The 24,816-nt window shown below is 40.9% G+C and overlaps 1 protein-coding gene across 1 annotated transcript; it reads left to right on the top strand.

Annotated features, from left to right (window-relative positions):
- Window positions 1–3,099: 3,099 nt before the first annotated feature.
- On the top strand, window positions 3,100–23,262 carry KIAA1958 (KIAA1958 ortholog). The gene is made up of 2 exons (XM_059493025.1): window positions 3,100–4,252; window positions 22,217–23,262. Exons 1-2 carry the CDS (start codon window positions 3,100–3,102, stop codon window positions 23,260–23,262), a joined length of 2,199 nt encoding a protein of 732 aa, XP_059349008.1.
- Window positions 23,263–24,816: the final 1,554 nt, after the last annotated feature.

The raw sequence follows: 24,816 nt of genomic DNA, 5'->3' as shown, positions 1-24,816 counted from the left end.
AGGGGGCTCTTGCTACTGCTCTGTGCAAAATCAGGAAGAGTTTTGTCTGCATTAAAGTAGCTAAGCCAAGTCCCATCTTAGAACATGAAGTAGGACTACTCTTTAAATGTTGCTATTTTTTATTGTCCTTTGGTCATCAAATGGATCTACTATGGCAAAACTCTGGTTCTGGATATAGAAAATATTGCCTTTCCTAAATCAAATGGTGTTCCCCTTAATGCACTAACAGATCTCAAGGCATGGGTTTCCAGTAATACCACTTTCTTGCACAGCACACATTCTGTCCACATTAGTCCTTGTATTGGTACGTTGTAAATGAGTTGGTAAAATTTTTAAAAAGCTGTAAAATTCAACTCTTCCTTGAGGGTCCAGATAGCTGCAGTGAATTTCCAGCACCCAGACGTGCTTCACTCTGATTTAGATATTTGTAGGCTCTGAACTGCAAAAAAGTGCTGTGGAAGATTAAGACATCTGTAATGCAGTTAAAATACCAGTGTAGATTGCATGGAAACTACATCATGTTACTGTATGATTTCAGAGTTATCATGTTATCAGGTTATTAAGCATGAGTCATCAGATCTTGCCAGTCTGAATGAAGTACTTACATAATCTCTAAAATGTGATTTAGAAAACAAGAGCAGATTGTCAGCCAGGATCCTGCTGACTGAGCAGACAAGGTACTCTCCAGAAAACCAGGGACATAATGATACATTTTCTGTGCTTTCTACAGAAAGCATGAGTCCCTCCCTCTCAAACTGCCATTTGCAACTTCTGTTGCAGTTGGCAAACTGAAGACACAGTGCTTCTGAGTAACTGCACACGCAATCTTGACCTTGGCAGTCAGACTGTGGCAGACTTTATCACATTTCCCTAAGGGGAAAGTGATCCTTTAGCCAAATGGGGCTGTCTGTCTTCCCAAGATACATTCCTGGTTGTGTGGTGACTGAGCAGCTCCATGATACCACACAAAGTTTACTCAGATGCAGCTTCTGACTGTATTAGCTCTCCCTCCTTTCCCCTGTTCACTTCCCAGATTGTCTTCTTTGCCTTGCTATGACTATGGTGTTCCTCCTCCTGTGTTTTGGTGTTTCTTCTGTGGCAGGGTACGTTGTAAGTACATATCTTTGAATATGAGTGTTAGAAGAAATATGGATTCCTTAGTCTTTTAGAAGAAACAGGGATTTCTTAGAAGAAACAGGGATTTTGACCCCTCTTGAGCATGATCTTTAAAAGCTTTATAACAAATAAAATATAACAAAAAAGAAGTTTTAGGTATTTGAAAGTCATATGTTTGAAAAAGGAGGTCTTCTCCTGTGCCTGAAAGACTTGCAAATTAGGGACCTTCTTGCATGTATCATACTTCACAGATGCACTGGTCATGCAAGGAGCTGTGTGTTGCAGGTGACGCTCTGAGATCTCTGTTTGCATGTGGGCTAGAATTCAAATTATTGTAGCAGTTGTTCTCTGTGTGTGCACTTTGTCTTGAGCTCCTGCAAAAACAAACTTGAATTTTATACGATTTTGTTTCCTAATTATGTGCTTCTTCCTGTTCATTCATTTCCTCCATGCTTAATTTCAAAGATGTTGAAAAAATACCTAGAAATTAAAGTTTCTAGAAATTCCGATGCTGGCTCCATTCTTGACCCCACCAAAGACTCACAGTGCGTGAGGTGAAAAAACCCAGGAGGGTGGGGAAAATCATAGGCAGTACTTGTGTATTTTATTTCCAGTTTTGATTTCCACAGACCAAGCCTTGCCTGGTGAATAGGAGTGAAGGGGCAGGGATATGCAAGCTACAAAATCATTGAAATGCAGCCTCCTCATCTCCCTTGGCAGCAGAGCAAACACCTCATCTGTAGGTGACTGAGGAGCAACTAGGTAGGCAGGTAGTAATTTGTGTTGATTTTTAGGGAAAGCATTCCCCAGGGGCAATTAGCCACTGTGCGGTTCATTTTGTATCTAAAAATGCTTGTGTAGGTGAAGACAAGGAATAAAATGAGGTATAACATTGCCATGGATACTTCATTTGGTCTGGGACAAATGTAATGGGCTTTTCTTTCTATAAGAAAACAAAAGTGAAATGAGAACAACAGGAACTCCAAGGCTTGCAGGTCATGTTCACAATGCACAGCAGAGAGAGGGTGAGGGAGAGGCTGCAAACAGACTTGCAGAAATGAGAAGAAGTTCACAGATACTTTAGCTGTCCGAGGTCACTGGAGATTACTTCTCTGTCATTAGCTGTATACAAAGAAAAACATGCAGACTTTGCTGTCATCTTGTATGGCAAATTTCTAAATAGTTTTGATGAAAATGGCAAAAGTTTTTCTTGAACTGAATCATGATTTAGATGTTGGAAAATGGACAGTATGATAAAAAGCAGACCCTTTAAGAGTCTCTTAAGTCTTTGAGCAACTGATGACTATTAGTATAGAACAGTGAAAGGTGAGCTTGTTTGTTTATTCCTTGTATTGAAAGCTCAAGTTTCAAGCCTTCCTTTTGATAACCTCTTAAATTCAGTTGAAAAGGAGATATTTGATTCAGTTAAGAAATCTGCATAAATTATGTAAAACTTCATTGTTTCTTCAGATCCCGTTGGTGCTTGATTGCTACCCTGGTGTTCAAGATTAATTGTATGTGTTAAGATTTTGTTTAATTTTCATTTCCTAGGTATGAACACACAATCACCATCTTTTGGCCTGCTTTTATATTTTGTCAGAGATTTAAGCTTCTAATCATTTTGCTACTGTTACTGAATTGTCTTGTGTGAAAAGCAGTTTTCTCTTCAGTTGTATGTTGCAGAGATGTTCTGAGAATGAGGAATGTGGCTGCCTAAGACCCGGTGTAGTTTTGAGGCATGTTTTGTAGGACATGAGATACGGGTGAAATGGGTGGGTTTAGCTGAATGTACAAATGTTTCATTTTCCCATGCAAATATGGTCATGCTTTAGGAGTGCTGAAGAGTGGGGTTTTGCTCTGTTTCTCTGCAGGTGAGAAGTAAATATGAGCTTGGCAACACACGACCATCAGTGCCAAGACCCTGTGATCTGACCTGTGTCTTCAGCTGACTTCCTAGCGGCCAGGCGCTGTTGATCCTGTACCATGGAGGACTGCCTTCACACCTCCTCTGAAAACCTCTCCAAGCTGGTGAGCTGGGCCCACAGCCATGGGACCATCTGCAGCCTCATCCCCAACCTCAAGCACCTGCTTTCCGAGGGGGCCAATGGCAACCTGACAGCCATGTGGGGCTGTAGTGCTGGCCATGCCTACCACTGGCCCCTGGCTGCCACTTGCCGGGCTGGTTCCCAGGAGCGCGTCTGCTTCCAGGACAGCCGCAGCTTCAACTCGGACAGCCCCAGCATGCTGGGGGTGCCATCAGAGGCTCAGGCCAGCCCCCTGGAGCGCTACCCAGGCCGGCCAGGGAAAGCCAAGCTGGATTGCACCCGCACTCGTGACTCCTGTGACTTCTCCTACTGCAGTGAGCCGTCAGACCTGGGCGAGCCTGTGGAGGAGTACGAGGATGAGGCCACCCTCTTTGACATGGTCTGTGAGTCCTCTGTCACCGATGAGGACAGTGACTTTGAGCCACACCCGCACCGTGCTCCCACCGGCCCCCGCAAGCGGCCGGCAGCCGCGGCCCAGCCCCAGCCCCAGGCTGCCGACGAGGGCAGCGGTGACGTGCTCCTCAAGAAGATCAAGCAGGAGCTCCCTGAGGACTACTATATAGTGGCCAACGCGGAGCTGACGGCCGGCACCGATGGGCCGGCCCTGGCCCTGATGCAGATGTCCAAGCCCAAGCTGCAGCCCCCGGCAGGGCCCTCCTGCCTGGCACCCACCAGAACCGTGCCCCAGCCAGCCGCAGGCCCCGAGCCCGACCTGCCGCGCCCTTGTGCCTCCCCGCCTGGCCCGCCCCGCATGGCCGCACAGCGGCCACCCCGGGGACCTCTCGCCTCCCCGGCATGGGGGGCAGGCGGTGGCCCTGTGGCTGCCTTGCAGGTGCCAGCCAGCAGCTCTAATGCCATCACCACCGCTGGGAAACCCATCAGCATCCCCCTCTCAGCCCTACAGCTGCCTGGTCAGGAGGAGCCACCGGCGGCTGCTGAGGAGACCCTGCCGTCCACCCCACAGCTGGCCCCCGGTGGTGAGCTGGCCGGCTCGCCCTCGGTGAGCGCCGACCCTGAGGTCAGCTCCAGCCAGCAGCAGCCCCAGGCAGCGCCCACTGTCACCCCTGAGGCAGCAGTGCAGCTGATGCCAGGTAGGACACTGGGTGGGAGTAGAAGGGTGGTAGAGGCATTTTGGGGGGTCTCCCAGGCCTGGCTCAGTGAGGGTACAGCGCGGGGGTGTGTATGTTGCATTGCATCAGGGTCCTGCTGGCACATAAGTCATTAGGTATGGAAGCCACATACACCTGGAGGGGATTCAGAAACTAAGCACCAACTAAGCACCAGCACCTGAAAAAGTGTACTGCAGCCACAGGCAAAATGGTTTGCAAGGTCCATTATGGGTACAGTTATGTCATGGGAGAGAGCATGCAGTGACCTTGCTGTGTGCATGGGTCAGGGAGGACATGAACTGGGTTTGCAAGGTCCATTATGGGTACAGTTGTGTCATGGGAGAGAGCATGCAGTGACCTTGCTGTGTGCATGGGTCAGGGATGACATGACATGCCCCCTTGATGAATCAAAAAAAAGGGGTCTCAGCCAGTGTAGCCTAGAGTTGGAGAGTTTCGTGTTTCCTTCACCTTGTCACATGGGTACTGTTGGACCTGGACAGGCAAAGGAGACAGGTTATCAGTACCAGGAAAGAGGTTTTTGCTTCTATAAGTAGTTATCTATAAGTCAGATCAGTCTGTGGACACAAGAAGTATCAGTACAACCTTAACCATGAAACTGATAAAACTTTAATCCATAATGAAATGGGTTTTTTCCATTTTCCCAGTGAACATTCCCATACACTGTGTCCATAATTTTTCTCATCTCCTGCCAAAGCACATAGAATTGGCATAAACAGATCAACATTATTGGATAAAGAGCATGTTAAAACAGCTGACTTCTGCTGAGTGATTATCCCATGTGGAGAATATCTGTTGGCTACAGGTCTTCAGTCTGTTTCTTGAGCAGACTTGTCAGCTTCCTCTGGGCCTGAGCACAGACAGTTCTCACTCTTCCAGTTTCTTCTTTAGTGGTGCCATGCCAGGAGGAGACAAGGCAAGAGCAAGTTCTCCATCTGCGCCCTTGGACTGCCTGGTCAAACAGAGTACAGACAAACAGTGAACGGGCTAAAAACTGCCTATATGCAGTCCCTGTGGCAGGTACTGCAAGAGCTAAAACCCATGACTTTAGCTTGAACATCCTGAAATCTGATTGAAAACTACTAAATCTTGCAACTGGTAAGAGCCTGCAGATCTTCTTGCCGGGTCAAACAGCAGACAAAGTTAAATACACAGTTTTACTAAGTAAAACCCTACTAAACATTAGAAATTTTATATTTCTAATGATATGATAATTGTCTTAAAGCAAAGCAAATTCTTCTTTAGGACCCATTTCTTGCATGACTGCATCTCTGAGATGTTGCTTTGCAGTAGTCCTGTCATGTAACATCCTTTATGGAAATTCCTTTGCAAAACTCCATCTGATTTAGAACCAACTCTGCACTGCTAAATTTGAGAAAGGCAGGATTCCTGATGCCACTCAACCCAGATTGTGTGTTAAATGTACTTATTCTGCCTTCCTCGGTTTGTAACCTATCACTGCTATATGTATACCTGGTTTCTACCTGCCTGCCTCTGCAACTTGCTCAAGTCTCAAACTTGCAATTTGGGACAATGGAAGACAAACCTGAGCAGAATTTTTCATGTTAAGTGTGTGTTATCTGGGAGAGATATTTCAACAGATCCATTAAAAAATCCAAGCTTCTTTCAACTGTTTTTGCCAGGTCCTCAGAAGCTAAACAAGGTCAGCAGTTGTTACTGTTTAGAGTTAAACCTTACAAGAATGGAGGCAGGACAACACTTCTGCATTTATATAATTTCAAAAACAGGATTGGTCCATGTCTAGTGTCTCACTTTGAGGGCAAAGTGGGATTGCACGTGGATTACTCCCACTGCCTAAATCAACCCTCAGAACCTCCAAGTGCTTTACTTTTTGCATAGACAGTGATGGGTTTTCAGAGTGCTGTCCAAATTCCAGTTTATTAAGTTATGTTCTCAGTGGTTAAATTTCTTTTGCTGTTCCAAAAAAGCATTACACAATTCCTCTCCTCAGACTGGTCCAGTGTTGGTGTCACATGCTGTTATTTTACTCAGAGGTAGTGGCATTTTAATGAAGATAAACTGATTGACAAATGACTAAAACTTGATACGTGAGCAAAGTCCCACATTTCCATAGAGCCTTCTCCTTCGGGAAAGAAGAGCTGGCATTATTAAATGTTCAAGTTGCAAAAAGATGGGCAATGTTGGAAATTAAATTTATTACAGATGCACAGCATATTCTTGCAGATAAAATGTAGGAGTTTGATTAAAGACTAGGTGCTCATTGACAGTGATTTTGTTACATTGTCTGCTAATGAAGAGTGATATACTGAAAGCGGTGCATGATTTACAAAATTTGAGCAATACTGAACTACAAGAGGATGTTTATCTATCCTGTGTTAAAATTTTCTGTCCTAAACAGACAGATGTGAGTCTTTTACATTCTGGTGTAAAAAAAAATAATTTAAAAAAAAAAGTCTAAAAAGGTCAAAAAGTCTAGAGCTTTTATTAGTTTATAGACTCAGTGCCTACTTAACTAAACAAAATTGAAAGAGAGCCGGGAATTTAAATTCTGCCTTGTTGTCTCCAATATCTGAAGCCTTGCTTCTGGTCCCATTAGAACTGGTGGTGTATGGTCTAAGATCTACAGGACTAAGGCCTTATTTAAGTTATCCAAAAAGACTGCAACCCAACCAGCAAGAAATACAACTTGAGCTTTACTTAAGTGACACATCCTTGCTTTTATACCGGACACAGCGGATAGTAATCCCATAGATGGTGAAAGTCAATTAGTGACATTTGGATGTCTAAAATGAGGAATGGAAATGATTTAGTGTTATTGCAGAGGGCTATGGAAGGAGATTGTGGCTCAGAGAAGGACAGGGCTTATTTTGAATGAACACAAGTTTTGATTCTGAGAGATGTAGGATTTACTTTGTAAACAGAATTGCCGAAGAATTTGTCAAGAATACTGAATTTCCACTTGAAGACTGAGGCTGAAGATATGTTTTGTATTAACAAGACAGTGCAGCAGGACATGTCTGATTCAACATTAGTGCATCACTACAAATACAGGGGCAAAGAGTCTCATGATAAAAAAAAAGATATCCAACAAACTATGTACAAACGATGCTAAATACAGAGTAGTAAGCAGAGCAAAATAAAAAATCATTTGAAGTATTGACTGGGGTTGTTGCTTCTGTCAGAGACATAGCAGATTACATTCTGTGTGTATCATCACATTGCCTTCATGTGGATCCATCACTGAATCGCCTGACTGCTTGTTTTATGTGTAAGGCATTTTCAGAGTGTGGAAGGGAAAGAGTGTCCACAAGCACCTCTCCTCTCATAGTGCTGCTCACTGTCCTGGCATTCTGGTTATCAAAAGTACCTGTGTTTGAATGTGAGCTGTGATGGATTGCTGGTCTGTGCTGAGGGCAGAGCCTTCCTGGCTCTCATGTCTCTGCTCTGAGATCCTCTCAATTCTTTCATTTGCTGTAACAGTGTGGATATCCCTGTAGGTTACAGGCGTTCATAAAAGTCCCTGTCTGAACATGACCATTATAAAATGGAGTGCATCTGGGACTTGTTGGGTATTGATGTAGAGCGCTTAGTGGAATATTTTAAGTATTTCTCTCTAATCAGAAGAAGTAGGATATCTCCCTTTCCCCTCTTCTTTCTGTCTGCAATGTCTGCAATGGTGTGAGTTTAAATTAAATGAGAACCAAGATTCTCATATAAGATTTGTGGATTAGGAGCTGTTGGATGAGCATCAAAATGTTACAAAACTTCGAGGTGAAAGGAGTCTCTTCACACCTTATGAACTGACAGTTTTGACTAGATTTAGCTCTAACTTCTAAATCACTGTTTATTATTAAAAAAAAAGTGTCAGCCTCGCACATTCCAAAGAAGTGCAAACAAGAAAAAATAACACCTTTTTAGGGGTGTATATAAAGCATACAGAAAGGCAGAATTAATCCTTGTTGTAATTATTTCAAGCCCAGTGGAACCGTGCCAAGTAGCACAAGAAAAATAATCACATCAAAAGAAATTTATAAAACTCTTATTTAAATTGTGTTCTTCCAAGAACATTAAATAACTGCTGATCTCTGTACTTGTGGTTTACATAGTTGATGAGTTTTGGCTGAAGTGACTGCTTGAAGCCTATCTGCAGGGACGTGTTCTGCTGAATGTGGTCAAGTGACCACTTAAATATATGTAGGGGTGAGACTGTCTCTTCTCTTTGTGTTGTACTGAAGAGATCAGAGTCCACTGGTGACTCTTTAGGTCCCATAATGGATATCTATTGCTGCTCTAGTCGATGGACTAGAAATAGTAAGTGCTGAGATACATAATTACAAAAAATATAGCTTTTTTTTTTTTTAGTTGCTAGGGCCTGGCTTATTTAAAAGACTAAAATTACAAATTACATCATTATAGTTGTAAGTATCAGAAAAAAGCTATTGACATGATTAATCACCTGATCTTGCAGCAGTGATTTGCAAGCCCTCTCCTGCCTTCAATTATCTTCATCTAAATGCTGTTACATTATAATCTAATGTTTTGGGGGCTGTATTCTAGAAGTCTAGCTAGACATCTTTATTCTAGAAGTCTAGGCAATGATTACTTATCATTATAATATTACAAGCGAGTTCTGTTTAAAAGCAGGACAGTAGCATAAAGAGGACAGTTTAGCCTTGGCAGAGTAGTTGTGTAATTGCTTTTATCATCTGGGTGCACAGCATGACAAGCGTACTTTTAAAAAAGAAATGAACCTGTAGTACTAACAACTGTAATACAAGAGTTGTTTATGCAGCTGTTTCTACAGCTGTTCTGTTTGCAGAAGAACACAGAAATGAAAATTCATCAATTATTACAATATCTTTAGATTTTCACTGTGCTTAAGGAATGTATCAATTACCTTTCAGGACTTCCCATTTATTTTCTTTAGTGAAGATTCCTTTCAGACACAGAAAGCTCATGTCAGCCTTTTTGTATAATCAGCAATTGGCTTTGTCATGTAGAAGTTGTCCTAAATACTAAGTATTTATCACAAACCTAAACATGCAAAAAATTACGATGCTGCTTTCCTTGATGTCAAGGGCTTGTCTCTTTTCACCACAGACCTCCTCTGAGTGGAACTACCTGCAGCACAAAGAGACATCTCCTGGTAGCAGTCTTACTGGAGATATAGATACAGATATATATACTTCTTTGAGGAAACCATTCATGAGTATTCATACTGAAAGTAGATTGGTGTGAGAGGTGTTTGGGGATGATGGGCTTTCTGTTGAATTCCTTCAATAAAAGGTGCACAGGCCTGCTAATCTTGTGTAATGGAGGAAGGTGAAAGAATGATTGTTTCCATACAATCTGTGAAAGTTATTTGCCTGCAGCTAGGAGGGAAAGGACTATTGCAGCCAGGCCCCAGCAGTTTTTAAGGATTAGTTTTGTAAAACATGCCAAGTTCAGCTGATAAACAGTTGAGAATATTCACTGGAGTTCTGCATTGAGGAATCGCATCACTGAAAATTATTGACTCTTCATTTAAATATATATTTTTCATTCCAAGTACCATAACATGAATAGTATTAAGGAAGATGGTGTGTGATATCAGAAGACAAACTGCCCATTTCAATGAATGGTTGTGTTCTGGAGCATCACAATTGATTTTAAACCTAGGAATATACCCTGTCCCCCAATACCCTAACATGAAACTCAGAACAGCAAAAAACAGAATGCACAATGAAGAGTAGAAAACAATCACTTTTGCAAACCAACATAATTGAGACACTATGTTCTCCCTTTCTCTAGGGTGTCTTAAATAGGCAACATTTTGTGTGAAGTGCTCTGTTTTATGATACTGTTGTATAAAAGAAGAAAATAATGCCTCTGCTGCTTCCATCTGTCCGGGAACATACAGGAAAGAATAAAAAAAATTGGACACATCTGTACTAAACATCACTTTAATTTTAGGAAATAGATTATTTAACATGGTGCTTTTGATCAGAGATCAGTTCCTTTGTGTGGTCTTTGCAATTGTTTCATTTTGGAGCTATTTTCAGCTTATAATTTGTGAGTCTTTAGGAAAAAAGAAACAAGGGTCAGATTTGGATCTGCAGAGGAGATGCAACACAGGAGCCAAGAGAGATGCTGGCCCTGGAAAGGCTTCAGACAGTCACTTTACTTTTGTACTTCAGATGGGATGCTGGCAGAAAAGGGGAACACAGGTCTTTATGGTTTAGATCAGGACACTTTCTGAGAGTGATTTTCTGCTTTGTGTGAGGCTGGCTAAACAGGGCTGAGAAAGTGATCATTATCCTGTTTTGAGTAGTGGTGAGACCACACCTCAAATCCTGTAGTCAGTTTTGGGCTCTGCACTCCAAGAATGACATTGAGGTGCTGGAACATGTCCAGAGAAGGGCAACAAATCTGGGAAAGGATCTGGAACACAAGTCTGATGAGGAGCAGCTGAAGGAACTGGGGTTGTTTAGCCTGGGCAGCCAGGTAGGTGGTGATCTCTTCTCCCAGGCAAATGACAGGATGAAAGGAAATGGCCTCAAGCTGCACAAGGGGAGGTTATAGTTGACTATTAGAGAAAATTTCATCATCTAAGGGGCTGTAAAGCATTGGAACAGGCTACCTAGGGAAGTGGTAGAGTCATCATCCCTGTGAAACTATTCAAAAACAGTGTGGATATGGTGCTTGAGGACATGGTTTAGTGGTGAACATGGTGATTGTACTAGCTGGGTGGTTGGTCTTGATATCTTAAAGGTCTTTTCCAACCTTAACGATTCCATGATTCAATGATTCTATACCTACAGAAGGACTACTTCACATTTGTATTCAAGATCTAAGGTTTTAACATTAGTAGACTTTGGGGAGAGCTGTTTTCACCTGTCTCAGTGATGGGAATATGGCATTTTTGCATAAGCTGTTCTGTGAAGCCAGCATGCAGTGACTACTCATTTTCTTCATACCTAAATTGTATCCCTCTTAGTGAGTCTTCTGTCATGTCATCTCTATTTTTGTGCTTGCAGTGAACCTAGAATCTGCTTGAACATGAAACAGATCAGTAAAAATATCTGAGTGTATTTTCTATCTCTCTGAGCAAGAGAAAAATTTGGAATACAGAAATCCTTGTTTGAATTTTTCCAGAAAAGAAAACAGAATATATTTTAGGTATTTTATTGTGGCTGGCACAGCACAGAGCAGTACTTGCTAAAAAATTCAGATCCTGGAAACAGTGAAACATGAAATCTATCTTTCTTTGATAAAGTATGCTTAAATGAAGCATATGCCCATTCCATGAAGTGTTGAAACAGACTATTAAATCAAAGCCTCTAGGGAGAGAAAGTGGAACGGCTCCTTTACCTGATGACTTGTTCTTGCTGGGACACTCCACAGAATGGTCACAGGAAAGCTGCTCTCAGCACTGGTTGTTTTTAACAGCTTGAATGTGGCTGGTGGCCTCAGTGGAACGGTGTGGCGGAACTGCATTTTCATGTCCCAAATAAGTGTACTTTTGTCTGCTGCCCTTTAAAAATGGAAGAATGCTGCTTATGACACAAATGTTGTGTTAGATACGGCAATTCCCAGGTCATGGTTCCCACTAAGTCCTGCCCATGGTGGGAGTGGCGGTGGGGCTGTATGCGTGTCTTTTGAAAAGTGCTGCTGAGAACCCTGCTGAGTCTGAGTAAAACTTTGCTTAGTTATACATTGATCATTAAGTGCATTGGCTGCATCTAACTTCTAATACGTACCTGTTAATCCCTTTAACTCTAATTGAACAGTAAATGCACATACACAAAGGGAAATTCTGCATGTGTTCCTGCTGATTGAACCGAGGGTGACTATCGCAATGACACTGTGCGCTGTTATAGCTTTTCATTAACTTCATAGGTCTTCATGATGAAAGTCTTCATACTTGAAACCATACAACAATGGATTGATAATATTTAATCAGTTGCTTTCTACTGTGTACTTGGGAAGGAAAAATGAAAGAAAAAGGCCAATTTTCTGTTTTGCTCAGAGAAGGAAAAAATGTATTCTGAACTATTCTACTCCAGGTCACATCACCTCAGTGCAACAGCTGAATGTGCTGTATTACTTCAATCAGGAAACCTGTACCCAAAGATCAAGCCTGTGAAAAATAAGAATGGTAATCTCTGATCCTTGAACAGCTTGTTTTGATTTTATGTTTACACTCATTTCTCTTTTCACTGGGTATGTTCCTCATCTCTGCTTTCTGACAGTGACTGGTCAAGCAGTATGAATGAGGCAGAGCAGCGTTGATATTTTTGTATGGAAGCAATTTCATTTTGTCCACAACTTGGAGGCCTCTCCTGATTGCTATGGGCTCTGACCTTCAGTCATGTTGACATGCCACATTATGGAGTTTCTTTCTGTCCTTTGATGGAGTGTTGCATTTTTTTTGGGACTTCATTTCTCTTATGACTATAAATCTAAGGAAACAAAATAACAGACAGAAACACTATTCCTAGCCATTTTATTTTTCCTCTCTATATAAAGAATTGGCTTTATGCCTCTGTTTCCCTTCCCCCCGCCCCTTAAGATAGTCCTCAGAAAGAGGAAAAACTTACAGTTTGACAATAACTTGTCCCATTACCATTCACTTACAGAATTGTTAAATACATCAGACTGTTTATTGTGCTGGTGTCTATTAAAATATCCATGTATGTGTATAACACATCCCCAATTACATCCATTAAACTATGTCCCATGTCACCTCTTATAATAATTGGTTCGAGTCAGTTTTGGTATGAACTCATTCAGTAGCAAGGGAACTGATTGTTCATATCCTGTATAGAAGAACAAATTATTTTTATGGAAATAACAATCCTGACAGGAAAATTTTGGCAGTGTAAATACAGAAGAGAAATAATAACAATATTCTGAGCAGCAGAGAGGTATGTAATTTGTGTATATTCTCCTGAATGTGTACACAGCTAGAAAACATCTGAAACACCTCATTTTACTTAAGGAGACTTTACTCAAGTAGAGCTGCAAAATGTGACTAAATATTTACTCAGTCAAACTATGATAAATTAGGTTTAAACATGTATCCAAGGACAGAAAGAAATTAATTGTGTCATGGACAACAGTCCAGCTATTGATGAATGCGCTTCTCTTGCAGGTTTGTCTCCTCACTGTGCAAAATTTCCAGCTGCTCCTGCACCTCCTGGGAGCCTTTGTCTTTGCAAATGCATGGGCATGCCATGGCTAGTCTGGAATAAAGAGATCTTTGGTCAGCCAGTGTGTGTGAGCAGCTGCCTATCACAGTATCTAATGCTTGAGGGCTGTCCTCCTTCCAAAAGCTGGGATGTATTCATGTCTCTGCCCTCTGCCTAGCAGAGTCTTCCCCAGTCTTATAGGACCTTTGCATTTTAAACTTCCATCCCTTTAATGTGATGAGAGTTGTGTTTGTAAAGGTTAAATTAAAGCTCAGTTGTCATTTTTTCTAGAGTGTGAGGAGGAGAGAATTCAGCACAAAACAGAAAAGCAGGCTAAAAATATACCTTAGAAGCTGTTTCACTTGAAGTGTTAGACTTCATTGTCTCTGGAGAACTATGTAAAGAGCTGCTCCTCAAATACTACTTTCTGAGCCAGTGAAGACAAAAGAAATATGTCTATTCAAAGTGTGCACGGAAATTCTTTATGCAGATTTGTAAATCATGAGCTCTTCATTGAATTTATGTCCTTTGTAGCTTACTTCACTCCTACTGGACAATATACAGGGAAAGGTAAAAACAAATTAGTCTGCCTGGGTAAAATCACCAACAGAGAATTTCAGAAATCATACATCAAGATCTCTAACAAGGAAGGTGGAGTACTTTACTAAGTCAAAAATGGTAAGAGAAAAAATATTGAAATGCAGTTCTTTGGAGTCCATGTGCTGCAATCTCTATTACCAGAAGTAAATGCCATGGCCTGCCAACACATTTCCTCTTCCTCTGGCTGAACTAGTAGATAGTTCAGGCAGAATAGGAAGGGGTACTTTTTTTATTCACTACCAATGGCACTTTAATAAAATAGAGGAAAAATGTCTGCAGTCTTTAATAAGCAATATATCAACCAAGTGCTGTCAGCCTGTGTAGAGAGTTTCACAGTATGATTTATTATGTTAATTACAGTCATGTGGGCCTCATGCTCTTAAGTCTGAAACTGCTCACATTCTCAGCTTGATTTAAGAATATGCCTTGGCCAAGACTTAAAGTGCAGCTTATTATGATTAATGTAATAAAATATTTATTACATTCTCCTTTTCTTTGTTTCTCTGCTTGCTGCCCCAGTTAGACTGACTCATTTTGAAACATGGATATAAATTAGATTTCAGATGATGAGGATTCTCATCTGGTTTTAATCTCTCTCTTTCGTGTTATGTTTTTTTCCATCTTCTTTGTTCTTACTCTCTCTTCTCTCCCCCTCATCTTTGTTTCTCTCATATTTCCCAGTTCTGCTTCTCAGTTGCTGTCTAGAGTGAACCAAAAGCAGGCAAATTTCATAGCCCTGCCTTATTTGTTCCAGAATTCTTGCATTGCTTTCTCAGCTATACTTATTAAAGGTTTTTCTTAAATGTGATGACATTAAAACTGGCACTACATTGTAGCTGAGAACATGCTAAGCCTCTGGTGAAATGAGGTGGCATGTTTTGCATGTTTTACATTAAAATTCTTCTCAGAGAAAACTGAACTGAAATGGCCCTGTTTCTCATTCTTCTTCCACAGGGCTCTCAACTGCAGAGAGGCACAAAATTCCAGTGTGCCAAATATTCCAAAATGCTATATAAATTTATACCTGTGATTTTGTGCAAACCAGCCCAGTAGTTAAATTTCTGGCTAAGCAATCACTGCTTCTGAGATCTGCTTGCACATCTATAAATCTGGCTTTTTCTGTAGGTGCACGGAAAGATGGAAGACTTAACAAAAATATAGACTCTTGGTTTTGTTATGCCAGAAGTGGATCTTTTGCAATGAGAACAGTATAATTTTCAAACTATAAACTTAATTTAATAAAGGAAGTGTGAAAATCTTTACAGTTTTACTCTCCTCATTTTTGTTTTTTTCTTCTTTTCTTTCCTCTTTTCAGCGTTTGAATCAAGTCACTGTATACATATAAATATTATTCAGTTCCACCTTCTATACAGATAATGACTTAGTCCAATTGATGTCTACATAAGCAGGTACTTAAGCATAGGGACACCAATCCAGAACACACTTATAATATGCTTTATGGAATTGGAAACTTACTTGGGAGAAAAACTGATACTCTGCAGAGTGTATGTATGCAACACTTTCCAGAGTCATGCTGAGCCAGGTCCTCTTCTGTGTGCATTACCCAGCTTCCAGTTCTCAGGGTAGTGTAGAGCATTACCATCATTCCTTTAATTGCTTCTGCCACAAAGCATTAAGTAACCAACGTACTTTGAATAGGCAACTTTTCTTTATGTTGCTAAGACGTCCTGGGTAAAAAAAAAAAAAAAAAAAAAAAAAAAAAAAAAAAATCTGTTTTCCAGAGTTAAATATTTAATCTGAAGAAAATAATTATCAAAAAGTATCTCTTTATTTTTAAGCTGAAACCAGTATCTGGAGTTTTCTAATGGCATTAGCCATTAACTATTGGGAATTATTAGAATATTATATGGCTGAATACAAAGATACATGCTCAATATACAGCTGACAGTAGCTTCACATTATAGGTAATGTTTTCCCACTTACCTACTCCATCAGCATTACAATTTCACCAAACAACCTGATTTGTTAAACCTGAGCTCTGAAAGAGCAGAATTTAGATCTTAGAGCTGAATATTGTTGAAGGAAGTTTTGTCAGTTATTTTGAAAGGAATGGAGTTTCACATTTTTAAAAAAGTTTTCTAATGGTTTTGGGTTTGTAGTATTGAAGATTCTAAGTGTGACTTTTATATCCTCCACCTCTATGAAGGAGTCTCTAAATGTCAATTATATAAAGGTCCAAATAATTTATTTTTATACACCTCCTGTAAAGATAGTAGCTATGGAAATAAGAGTGGGATGAGGCGTGGCATGTAGACCTGGAGATGGTTGCAGGGTTAGTTACAGGCCAGGTGACTGACTTGGAATGAGCCAGATAAAATAGCAGATTCTACTCCAGCTGCCAGATGAGTATATTTTGCCTGTACATCACCTATGTACCAGATATATGGGTTTCTCAAAATATTTTCTGTTTCTGCTGTTCTCCATGTTGCATCCAAGCTGAATCATCCTGCTCTGCATTGTTGCAGTGTTGGGCAAGCCTGGGAGAGCTGGAGTTGGTATACTTCTTCCTGTCAAATGGAGGTTGAATATGGGTAAATATCCCAGGATGCACGGGAAATACATCCCACTTTGCATGGCAGCAGTTCGTGCCGGTGCATCTCAGAACAGCTTCAAAAGGAGATAGGAAACTGTATGGAAATTGGTCAGTGGAAGAAGGGAAATGCCAGGTAAAACTAGAATGCAGCACTTCTCTTTTCCACTACCATGAGGAAAACAAAACCAGACAGATGAAGTGAAGTGATAGGAACATAGCTGAATAGAATAAGTGAACCAATAGGAACACTTTTTATTTAGAAAATGCATTTTTAGAACCTTTGTGCTCGAATGGCTCGGATGCCACATGCATCAGGTAGAGAAGGAAGGTAGCCTTGTAAAAATTGGGGTTCCAACAGTGCTGCTGTTTTGCACTGTTCGTTAGCAATTGCTCTATCCACTGCAAAAAACCCAAAAATACTGGTGAGACAGTCAGTCGTAAGAGAACATAACTTCTTAATCCCTTGTCATAGCCACAGGTTTTCTGACATCTAAGGATTGTGGAGAAGTCCCCTTAATATCGATCTGTATTTTGTTGTTGGCTTTACCAGCAGTCAAACTGCGTCTCAAATCTTTTGAAGCTCTTGTGAGAAAGTAGTGAAAGAGAGCACAAACTGGAAATCAGCTCTAGTGTCTGAGTGAGCATTCATTATCAGGCCATTCTATACTTTGCAAAAAACGTACAGGTGACTAAAGCCTATTTGGTGACTTTACTTCATGGAAATACCTATGAATAAATATTTACATACTCATTTGTTTGCAGTCCATGTCCTTTTTCCTTTGATATAATCTAAAGCTTTATAATTTTAGAATCATAAAGCATTTTGCATATAGTTTCATTGGAGCAGGTTAACTGAAGAGAAGTATAATTTTTTTGGCCAAAAACGTAGTGTCTTTCATAAGTGGATACTAATTAATTCTCTAATATGACAGACTTTACATGCCAATGAAAGCCTTTTCTGAAAATGTTAAAATAGAGTTTAACATTTTAAATGTTAAAATAGAGTTAAACTTAATATAGTGCGAACAGGGAAACTTTAACTGTTAAACAGAATTTAGTAACAACATCAGAGGGGTAGGGCAGACATTCAAGAAAAAATACAGAAGCAGTTTCTTCTACTTAATCTCAGGATGTTTCTGCAAGTGTTTAGAGGCACTTCTGCTATGGACACCTTCTGCTCTTACCCTCACCCCCATTTTTGGCAGCAAGACATGAGAATGGTATTCACTGGTTTATTCTTGTGATATGGTGAAAACCAGCTGTCAGCTTTCTAAGTTTGGCATGCAGAACAAGTACTAATATTCTGGGATGCTGTGGTATGACAGTGGCATTCAGCTGGTTCTGACAGGGCAGCAGTAGCATGGCTTCCAGGGGACACATTTGTCAGAGGCTCATGCAGCTGTTCCCCATGTGACTTGACCATAACTGCCTCGCACAACAGCGTGACCTCTGCTCACTGAGACTGTAGATTTGAGAGTGTTGTTTGCCTATAGATTCCTTCTTGAAACAGGAGGGGACTGGAGAAAATGGTAGGAGTAGGCTGTGGTTTACTTAGCTGTTTTAATGGGCTGTGTATTGCCACGGCCCAAAGGCTGGATATCACTATTTTTCAGTAACTGCAAAACTGCAAAAAAGAGGGGCAAGAGCCAACCTGCAAGGAGCTGGGGAGTGGAGAGAGGGCACTTCGCTCCAGAATAGAGATATGTGGTGCCTTGTGTGTGGTTAACTATGCTTTTTCACTGGAATGAAAGCATATTGGTGGAAGCAGGCCTGCTGCAGAGGCATTTTCCTAGGAAGGACAAAAATTTGGCAGAGAAGACTCAGCTGGTGATGTGATTACCATCAAGAAAACCCACCTTACTTTTAATGTACATCTGTGAGATCTCACTGCTTAACATATGCAGAGTTTAAGACTTTTTGCAATAATAACTCAGGTTTGTGACTCCCACTGATGTGCGAATGCTCTCTGAACATTAACAATCTGTATCTGTCTGTCATGAAAGCAAGTGCCTTTCCTCCTGCCATATGTAATTACAGAGGTTACATCCTTTCCAAGGAGTCCAAGTGTGTGTATGTGTGTGAGCTGAAATTAAAACAAGCCTGAGTTTGATAACTCTGTTGATAATATTAGGTCTTGGCTGTGTTAAAATCAGATTATGAAAAGATCAGAAAACAGCTGTTCCTCTGTGGGAGAGATCATCCGATGGTCATGGGCTAGCCTGGGACATCTGCTCCCACTAGTTTTTCTGTTTAATCTCTGCCTGGTCACTTTATCTCTTTCACTTCATTTGAACTAGAACATCTTAAGTACTCATCACCTTTTCAAACTCATAGTTGGGAGTTTTCCCTGGACCCCCCAGTAAGGTGGGTTTTACTGTCTTTTTCTGCCACACTCTGGTTTTCTTGGAAATGAAACTGTGGTGTGGGATATGATAAGAAACACAAGACCCATAACCAGGTCCCTTGTGCAGTGATGCATCTGAAAAATAGTGTATCTCCACTACTTTTTATGCTTCTGCTTGTGATCTGTAAAACAGGGGTAACAGTACTACCAGTTCCAAAGACTGCGTTATGACAAGAAAAAGACAGTAAGGGTAGCTTGGCTTCATAGATCAATGATGACAGTAATTTTTGGTTGATTGGTTCTGACCAACAAGCTGAGAGAAATAAGACTGTACCACAAGAGTATTTGTATTCCTCGAGCCTTACAATGGAGACATACAGAAGACTGTAAGAAAGGTGGAAGCATATATAACACCTCCCTGTTCTTCTATCCCACATCAGCTTACAGCTTGGGGATGTTCTGATATAGAAGTGTTTTCTAGGAGGACTTGATGACTTTTTTTTCAGTGCTTTTACCCAGTTTTGGAACCCATGGATACTGAAGACTTGATGATACACTGAGTAGTTCAAGTTCAAGAGCAAATAAGCTTCTGATTGCAGCAGTCAAGGAATTAGTGTAGACCCCCACCAGTGTTCCCAGTAGTTTCTACCAGCTCCACACAACATTAATAAGAGCTTTGGTCTCTATTCAGCAAGATCAGCAAAGTGAGACAAAGCAAACATCTGGGAACTGTTACATGGGAAACTCCCCACATTCATGCCATGTTACATGATACCCCACCAATATTTGAGTGGTCTTGTAGGAGGAGAATAATCCATTACTACTACTTCAGCTTGGATTCACCAAAATAGAGGTAGCTCTCCTGATGTGGCTGCAGGATAACCTGACCCATTCTTTTTTAATGTTTCCCACCTGCCATGTGAAGTAGCTCACAACAAACCAGTGCAGGAATGCAGTGTTTCTGGGGTACTGTTTTCATAATGTAAGTTGGGGGAATCTTTAATTCAGCATGGGTTTTATAACTATTCACTGCAGATAGGGCAATTTCCTTTGCAGATTAAGGAAATATGTTGTAACATAAATGACTGACTGGGTGTCACTGCTGTGTTGTGACAGGCTATCCTCTAAGAAGAAGTGATTGATGACATTTATAAAATTGAGCCATTATATGTGCTGTTTATATTGAAATAGAACTTAGGATGTGGGCTGTCAGTCAAAGCAATCATTACTTACGCAGTTCTATAACAAGTGGTGGTGGGTGCAGTGAACAAAATACCAGAATAAATGTTTGTTTTGGAGCTTTGAACAGGGCTGTCTCTTTTTTTCAGCCTACATCTAGCCACACTAAAAGGATCTATTATGTACACTGCCTAGAGCATGAGGCTTCCCTGTAGGCTTTGAAGAGCTCTTTGATACTGACATCAGTATTAAAATGAGTCTCTGAATCAGGCAGGTGACCTTTCTTGCTCCCCTGGAGCACAGCTCAAGCAAACCTCAGTCCTTTGTAGCAGCATTTTCTCCTGCCTGCAGAAGCCCCCAAAGGCCTCAGTTGCAGATGCTCACTTCTCTGTGCTTTGCAGTGTATTTGAGAAACCCCTCTCAGTGGGTGAGTGGTGTGGATGCAGGATGCCTCTCTCTGAAGACACAGGGCCTGATCATGAGGGTTATAAGCTCAGTCCTGCTTCTGTCCTGCTGGGAGGTCCTGGGGCAAGTCATTCCCTGTGCCTCTCTCTGCAGATGTGGTATGGAGGTGATGGGGTGAACTTTTCCTGAGAGGCACTCTGTAGATTGGTGGAAGGAGAAGCTGCCCAGCTCTGCACCAGTGTTTCTGCACCGCATGGAACCCTGCAGGTGGGGTAGGGAAGGAGAGTCTGCCTTCCTTTCCCTGCTGCCCTCTCCCCTGCTAATCGGCTTGCATGTAGCACATCCATGGCTTTGTGTGTCTAAACAGTGTGCAAAGTCATGAGTGTGCTACACAGCCTGACATAAGCTTGACCTGATTGGCAGAGAGGCAATGGGAACTTCACCTGGTCTCATATCACTTTGTGTGTGTATCTTGGGTGGGAGACACTTGGTGAAGGTTGCTCTGGCACTGCTAAAAGGATGGCAGAATGTATGGGTTTTGCAAGGAGACCAAATAGAAAAGAGCTTGGAGTTTTTCCCCTCTTCTGCTTGTTAAGTGGAAGAGAGACAAAAGTGTTCTACATACAATTCCAGAAAATATTTAAATAATTGAATTTTTCCTTCTTTGCATTTGTTTTTAATTTTCTAAAACCATTAAGATTTATCACATTCAGAATCCCACCTGTATGCTTTGAGCTCCATTCTTGTTCAAACCGACAGTTTGCACATGCCAAGAAAACTGTCCTTAAAAATATCTGTAGCTTTAAAGCTTTTCCTTTTTATGCTTCTCTTATGATCAGCCAGAAAATCAGCTGTCAGTAACAGCTATCATAGTGGTAGCATCTGAATATTGTGTTTTGATATGTTGTTGATTGTAAGGATCTATGAGGATAGCCTGTTGAATATAAAATTGTTTCTAGAATTTGATTTTTCAGCAAAATGAAAAGACAATTGTACTTGTTCTGTCAAGATACAGTTTGATGACATAGAGAGGCTGTGTAATCATGGGTTTTTTCCATGTTTTCTGATGTGAACATATTGACTATATTTTCTTTATTCTTGTACATTTGTAAATTGCACATTGTTCTGTAGTAATTTTACCTGCCATTTCTCTTGGATGTGCTGCCTTATTTTGTACTGTTCATTCTGGCTATATTTATTTCACTCTTTAAAAATGTATCTGATTAAAGACAAGTATTACCATCATAAATATGATGCTTTAGCTCTTTTTTTTTTTCCTAGGGAAAAAAATGTAACCAGTACAACCTCTCATTTCACAAATGAAACAATTCAAAGTGGGCTTATTCCTGAGTCTGAGCCTTGCACACAACATTGGGATCCACGGAAAATCCTTCCACTTTGCCTAGTTGTAAAAAGCCTATTGCCTTTAATCTCAGTGCTTTTCATAAATGTCCATGCACAAAACTGTGCCCCAGTGTCATGAGGAGCTCACTTAGTTTTGTATCATATAGTATGTCATTTGTTAAACTGAAGTTGGGCTTTTCAGTCATGTGACAGGTATGTAAAGATGCCTACCAGTGCTCTTTGTGAATTTGAGTTCTTTCCTTTTTGAGGAAATTTGTTTTAGGGAAAAGTGCATCACATAAACTCACTGCTTCTATTTTCTCTTTTCTGTCCCATTCTTCCTCTTCCAGACCAGGATGAGAGAGCAGCAGAGCTCAGCAGGGAGCAGAATGAGAAGACCATTCGCAGCACACAGACTGCTCTCCGCAATTTCCGAGAATTCCTCATTTCCAAGTACCCCTCTGAGACCCGTGAGATCTATGTCATCCCCTGCAAAGAGCTTGATGCCTATCTTGCATCCTTCTTTGTGGATGCCAGACAAAAGGATGGGTCTGAATATGAGCCAAACAGTCTGGCCAACTATCAGTGTGGACTGGAGCGGTATCTCAAAGAGCACAGGTATGGATACAGTATTACAAGGGATAAGGAGTTCAAGAGGTCCCAGGAAGCTCTAAAGCAAAAGCAGATAGAGCTGAGGTGTAAAGGCAAAGGAAACAAGCCACACAAATCCATGAAGCTTACCTTTGCTGATGAGCTTATCCTGCGCAAAAGAGGCTTATTGAGCAGGTACAATCCTGAAGGGCTTCTGAACCTAGTGTGGCTGAACAACACTAAGGCATTTGGACACTGCACAGGTTTCCACGGGTCCACCCTCAAGTGGGGAGACATCCGGCTGCGAGTAACAGAGACTGGGTTGGAGTACCTGGAGTGGATGGGGCCAGACAACGGGGATGTGAGTGCCAAGAGCAAGAGAGGCGGGACGGACTCGCGGGTGTATGCCACGCAGCACTCCCCGCAGACCTGCCCCGTGCAGGACTACAAGGAGTACGCCCAGCGGCGCCCTCCGGCCATGCGCTACGAGGACGCGCCTTTTTACCTGTCCATCAAACCCGTTGTCAACTTGGCTGCACTTCACTGGTACAACTGCCAAGCCCTGGGGAAAAACAAGCTCGCCAAGATGGTGAAGACAATGTGTGAGAAAGGGAACATCCCTGGCCGCAAGACCAACTTCAGTGTCTACCAGAGCTGCAGCACCCTCTCAGAAGCTCAGAGCAACCAGCTGGTGCTGATCTGCAATAACTTGAGCCAGCAGGCTGCCCAGTCCATGGCAAGTCACTCCAATACTGGCAACTTCATAGTGTCAGCATCCTATGACTCGTCATCTGACACTGCTTGAAAGAACACCAAACACTTTTCTCTTTATCTTTTTGTTTCAGGCATTGAATTTGTGCTCAATAATACACATCAGCTGTGATTGTACACTATTCCCCCTCTCAGCCCTCTCTCCAGTGTTAATTCACTTTATAAGAATATATAAACATATAATATATTTTTCTTTCTACAAATAAGTCAACATAAATAGTTTAGTATTACTAACAGTATTTATAGTGTTAATGCAAAAATGAAAGGTACTTATGGGTTATAATACAAATGCAGATTTTAAAAGATAGAAATGGTTCTCAGGCAACACAAGATAGACTGAAAATACCATTTTTAACATGCACACATTAATGAGTGTAAATCCCCAGGGAGGCTTACATAGCAATTCTCTTCTAAAGCATTTTTTCAACTTCGTATTGTAACATGGCCTCCCACAGTGGAGGAGACAAACTTAACATTGGCTGCTGCTTCTTACCTGCTAGCTTATTCTTGATCAGCAAGACCAAGAAATAAGAAATGCATCAAGGTCACAAAACCATTTACAGCATTTTTGTCTGGTTTTATTATGTTTCCTGAGGCTCATTTACACTACAAAAATCCTGAAGTCAGCTAAATGCCATTTTAAACTTTTGGGTATGTCGATTTTCTAGGATCAAAATGTTGCTGGTGTTTAGGCTAAAAAGTACTCTTTTCAACAATATGCAAAAGTATAATGGCAAAACCATTGTCACACATAATTTCATCTCTCTAAGTATAGGTTGTTAGTATTTTATCAATGTGTGTATGTAATGTAAAATCTGTTGACATAGAGCACTCTTTCAGTATTCTGAGAAAACGAACAGTACAGAAAAATCTGCAGTCTTATCCCAGCTGTACAGAAAAATGACATCAACTATGTCTTAAGCCATCATTTGAAATCCACAAAACAATAGAGAGTGTAATGATATTTCTACAGAAATTTTTAAAGAAATTCTACAGAGAGGTAAAAAGCTGGATAGTTTTAAGTGCTGGAATACCAATTTAACTTAGCTATACATCATCTGTTTCCATTGCAGACAATGGAAAATGTGCGTGTGAATCTGAAGGTAGAATTTGGACCTTAAAGCCTTGAAATAACAAGTTCTACTGTTCTACTTTTTAATGTAGTTGTTCTAGTACAAGTATGGGAAAAACACTAACAAATTCACTATTTCAGTGAACAATTATAATTCTTGACACTTAACATTAGGAACAATACTTTTCAAGTAAATAAACTTAGTGTAAGTTCCTCAATGATGTGCTAGGGCTATGGTGAGGCTTTAGAAAAGTCTGCTGGGGTAATTGAGCTCCTGCTGAAGTCAATGAAAGACAACATTGGCTGACTTCTGCTGGGTATTATTCTAGTTGGACCAAACAGCCTTTGGAGAGGCTTTCTTGTTTAGCAATTTTTAATTGTTGTGTTTCTTTATGCTCGTTTGTCTGTATTTCTTCACATTCCTGCATATCCTTCAAATTCTTTAGATCTGCAACTGTGCAATGACTTTAATCATCACTAATTCCAAAGAAGAGGTGAAAGAAAGGTAGCAAATAG

This window comes from Ammospiza nelsoni, chromosome Z (assembly GCF_027579445.1).
Source record: "Ammospiza nelsoni isolate bAmmNel1 chromosome Z, bAmmNel1.pri, whole genome shotgun sequence".
Taxonomy (NCBI): Eukaryota; Metazoa; Chordata; class Aves; order Passeriformes; family Passerellidae; genus Ammospiza; species Ammospiza nelsoni.
The sequence above is the reverse complement of the archived record's forward strand: the minus strand, read 5'-3'. Positions and strand labels throughout refer to the sequence as shown.

What these genes read in the sequence shown, in the direction of transcription:
- KIAA1958 (XM_059493025.1), top strand. Translation starts at nt 3,100, where the DNA reads ATGGAGGACTGCCTTCACACCTCCTCTGAAAACCTCTCCAAGCTGGTG. An exon ending in AGCAGTGCAGCTGATGCCAG is followed by an intron (nt 4,253 to 22,216) that starts GTAGGACACTGG and finishes TTCCTCTTCCAG; the next exon opens with ACCAGGATGAGAGAGCAGCA.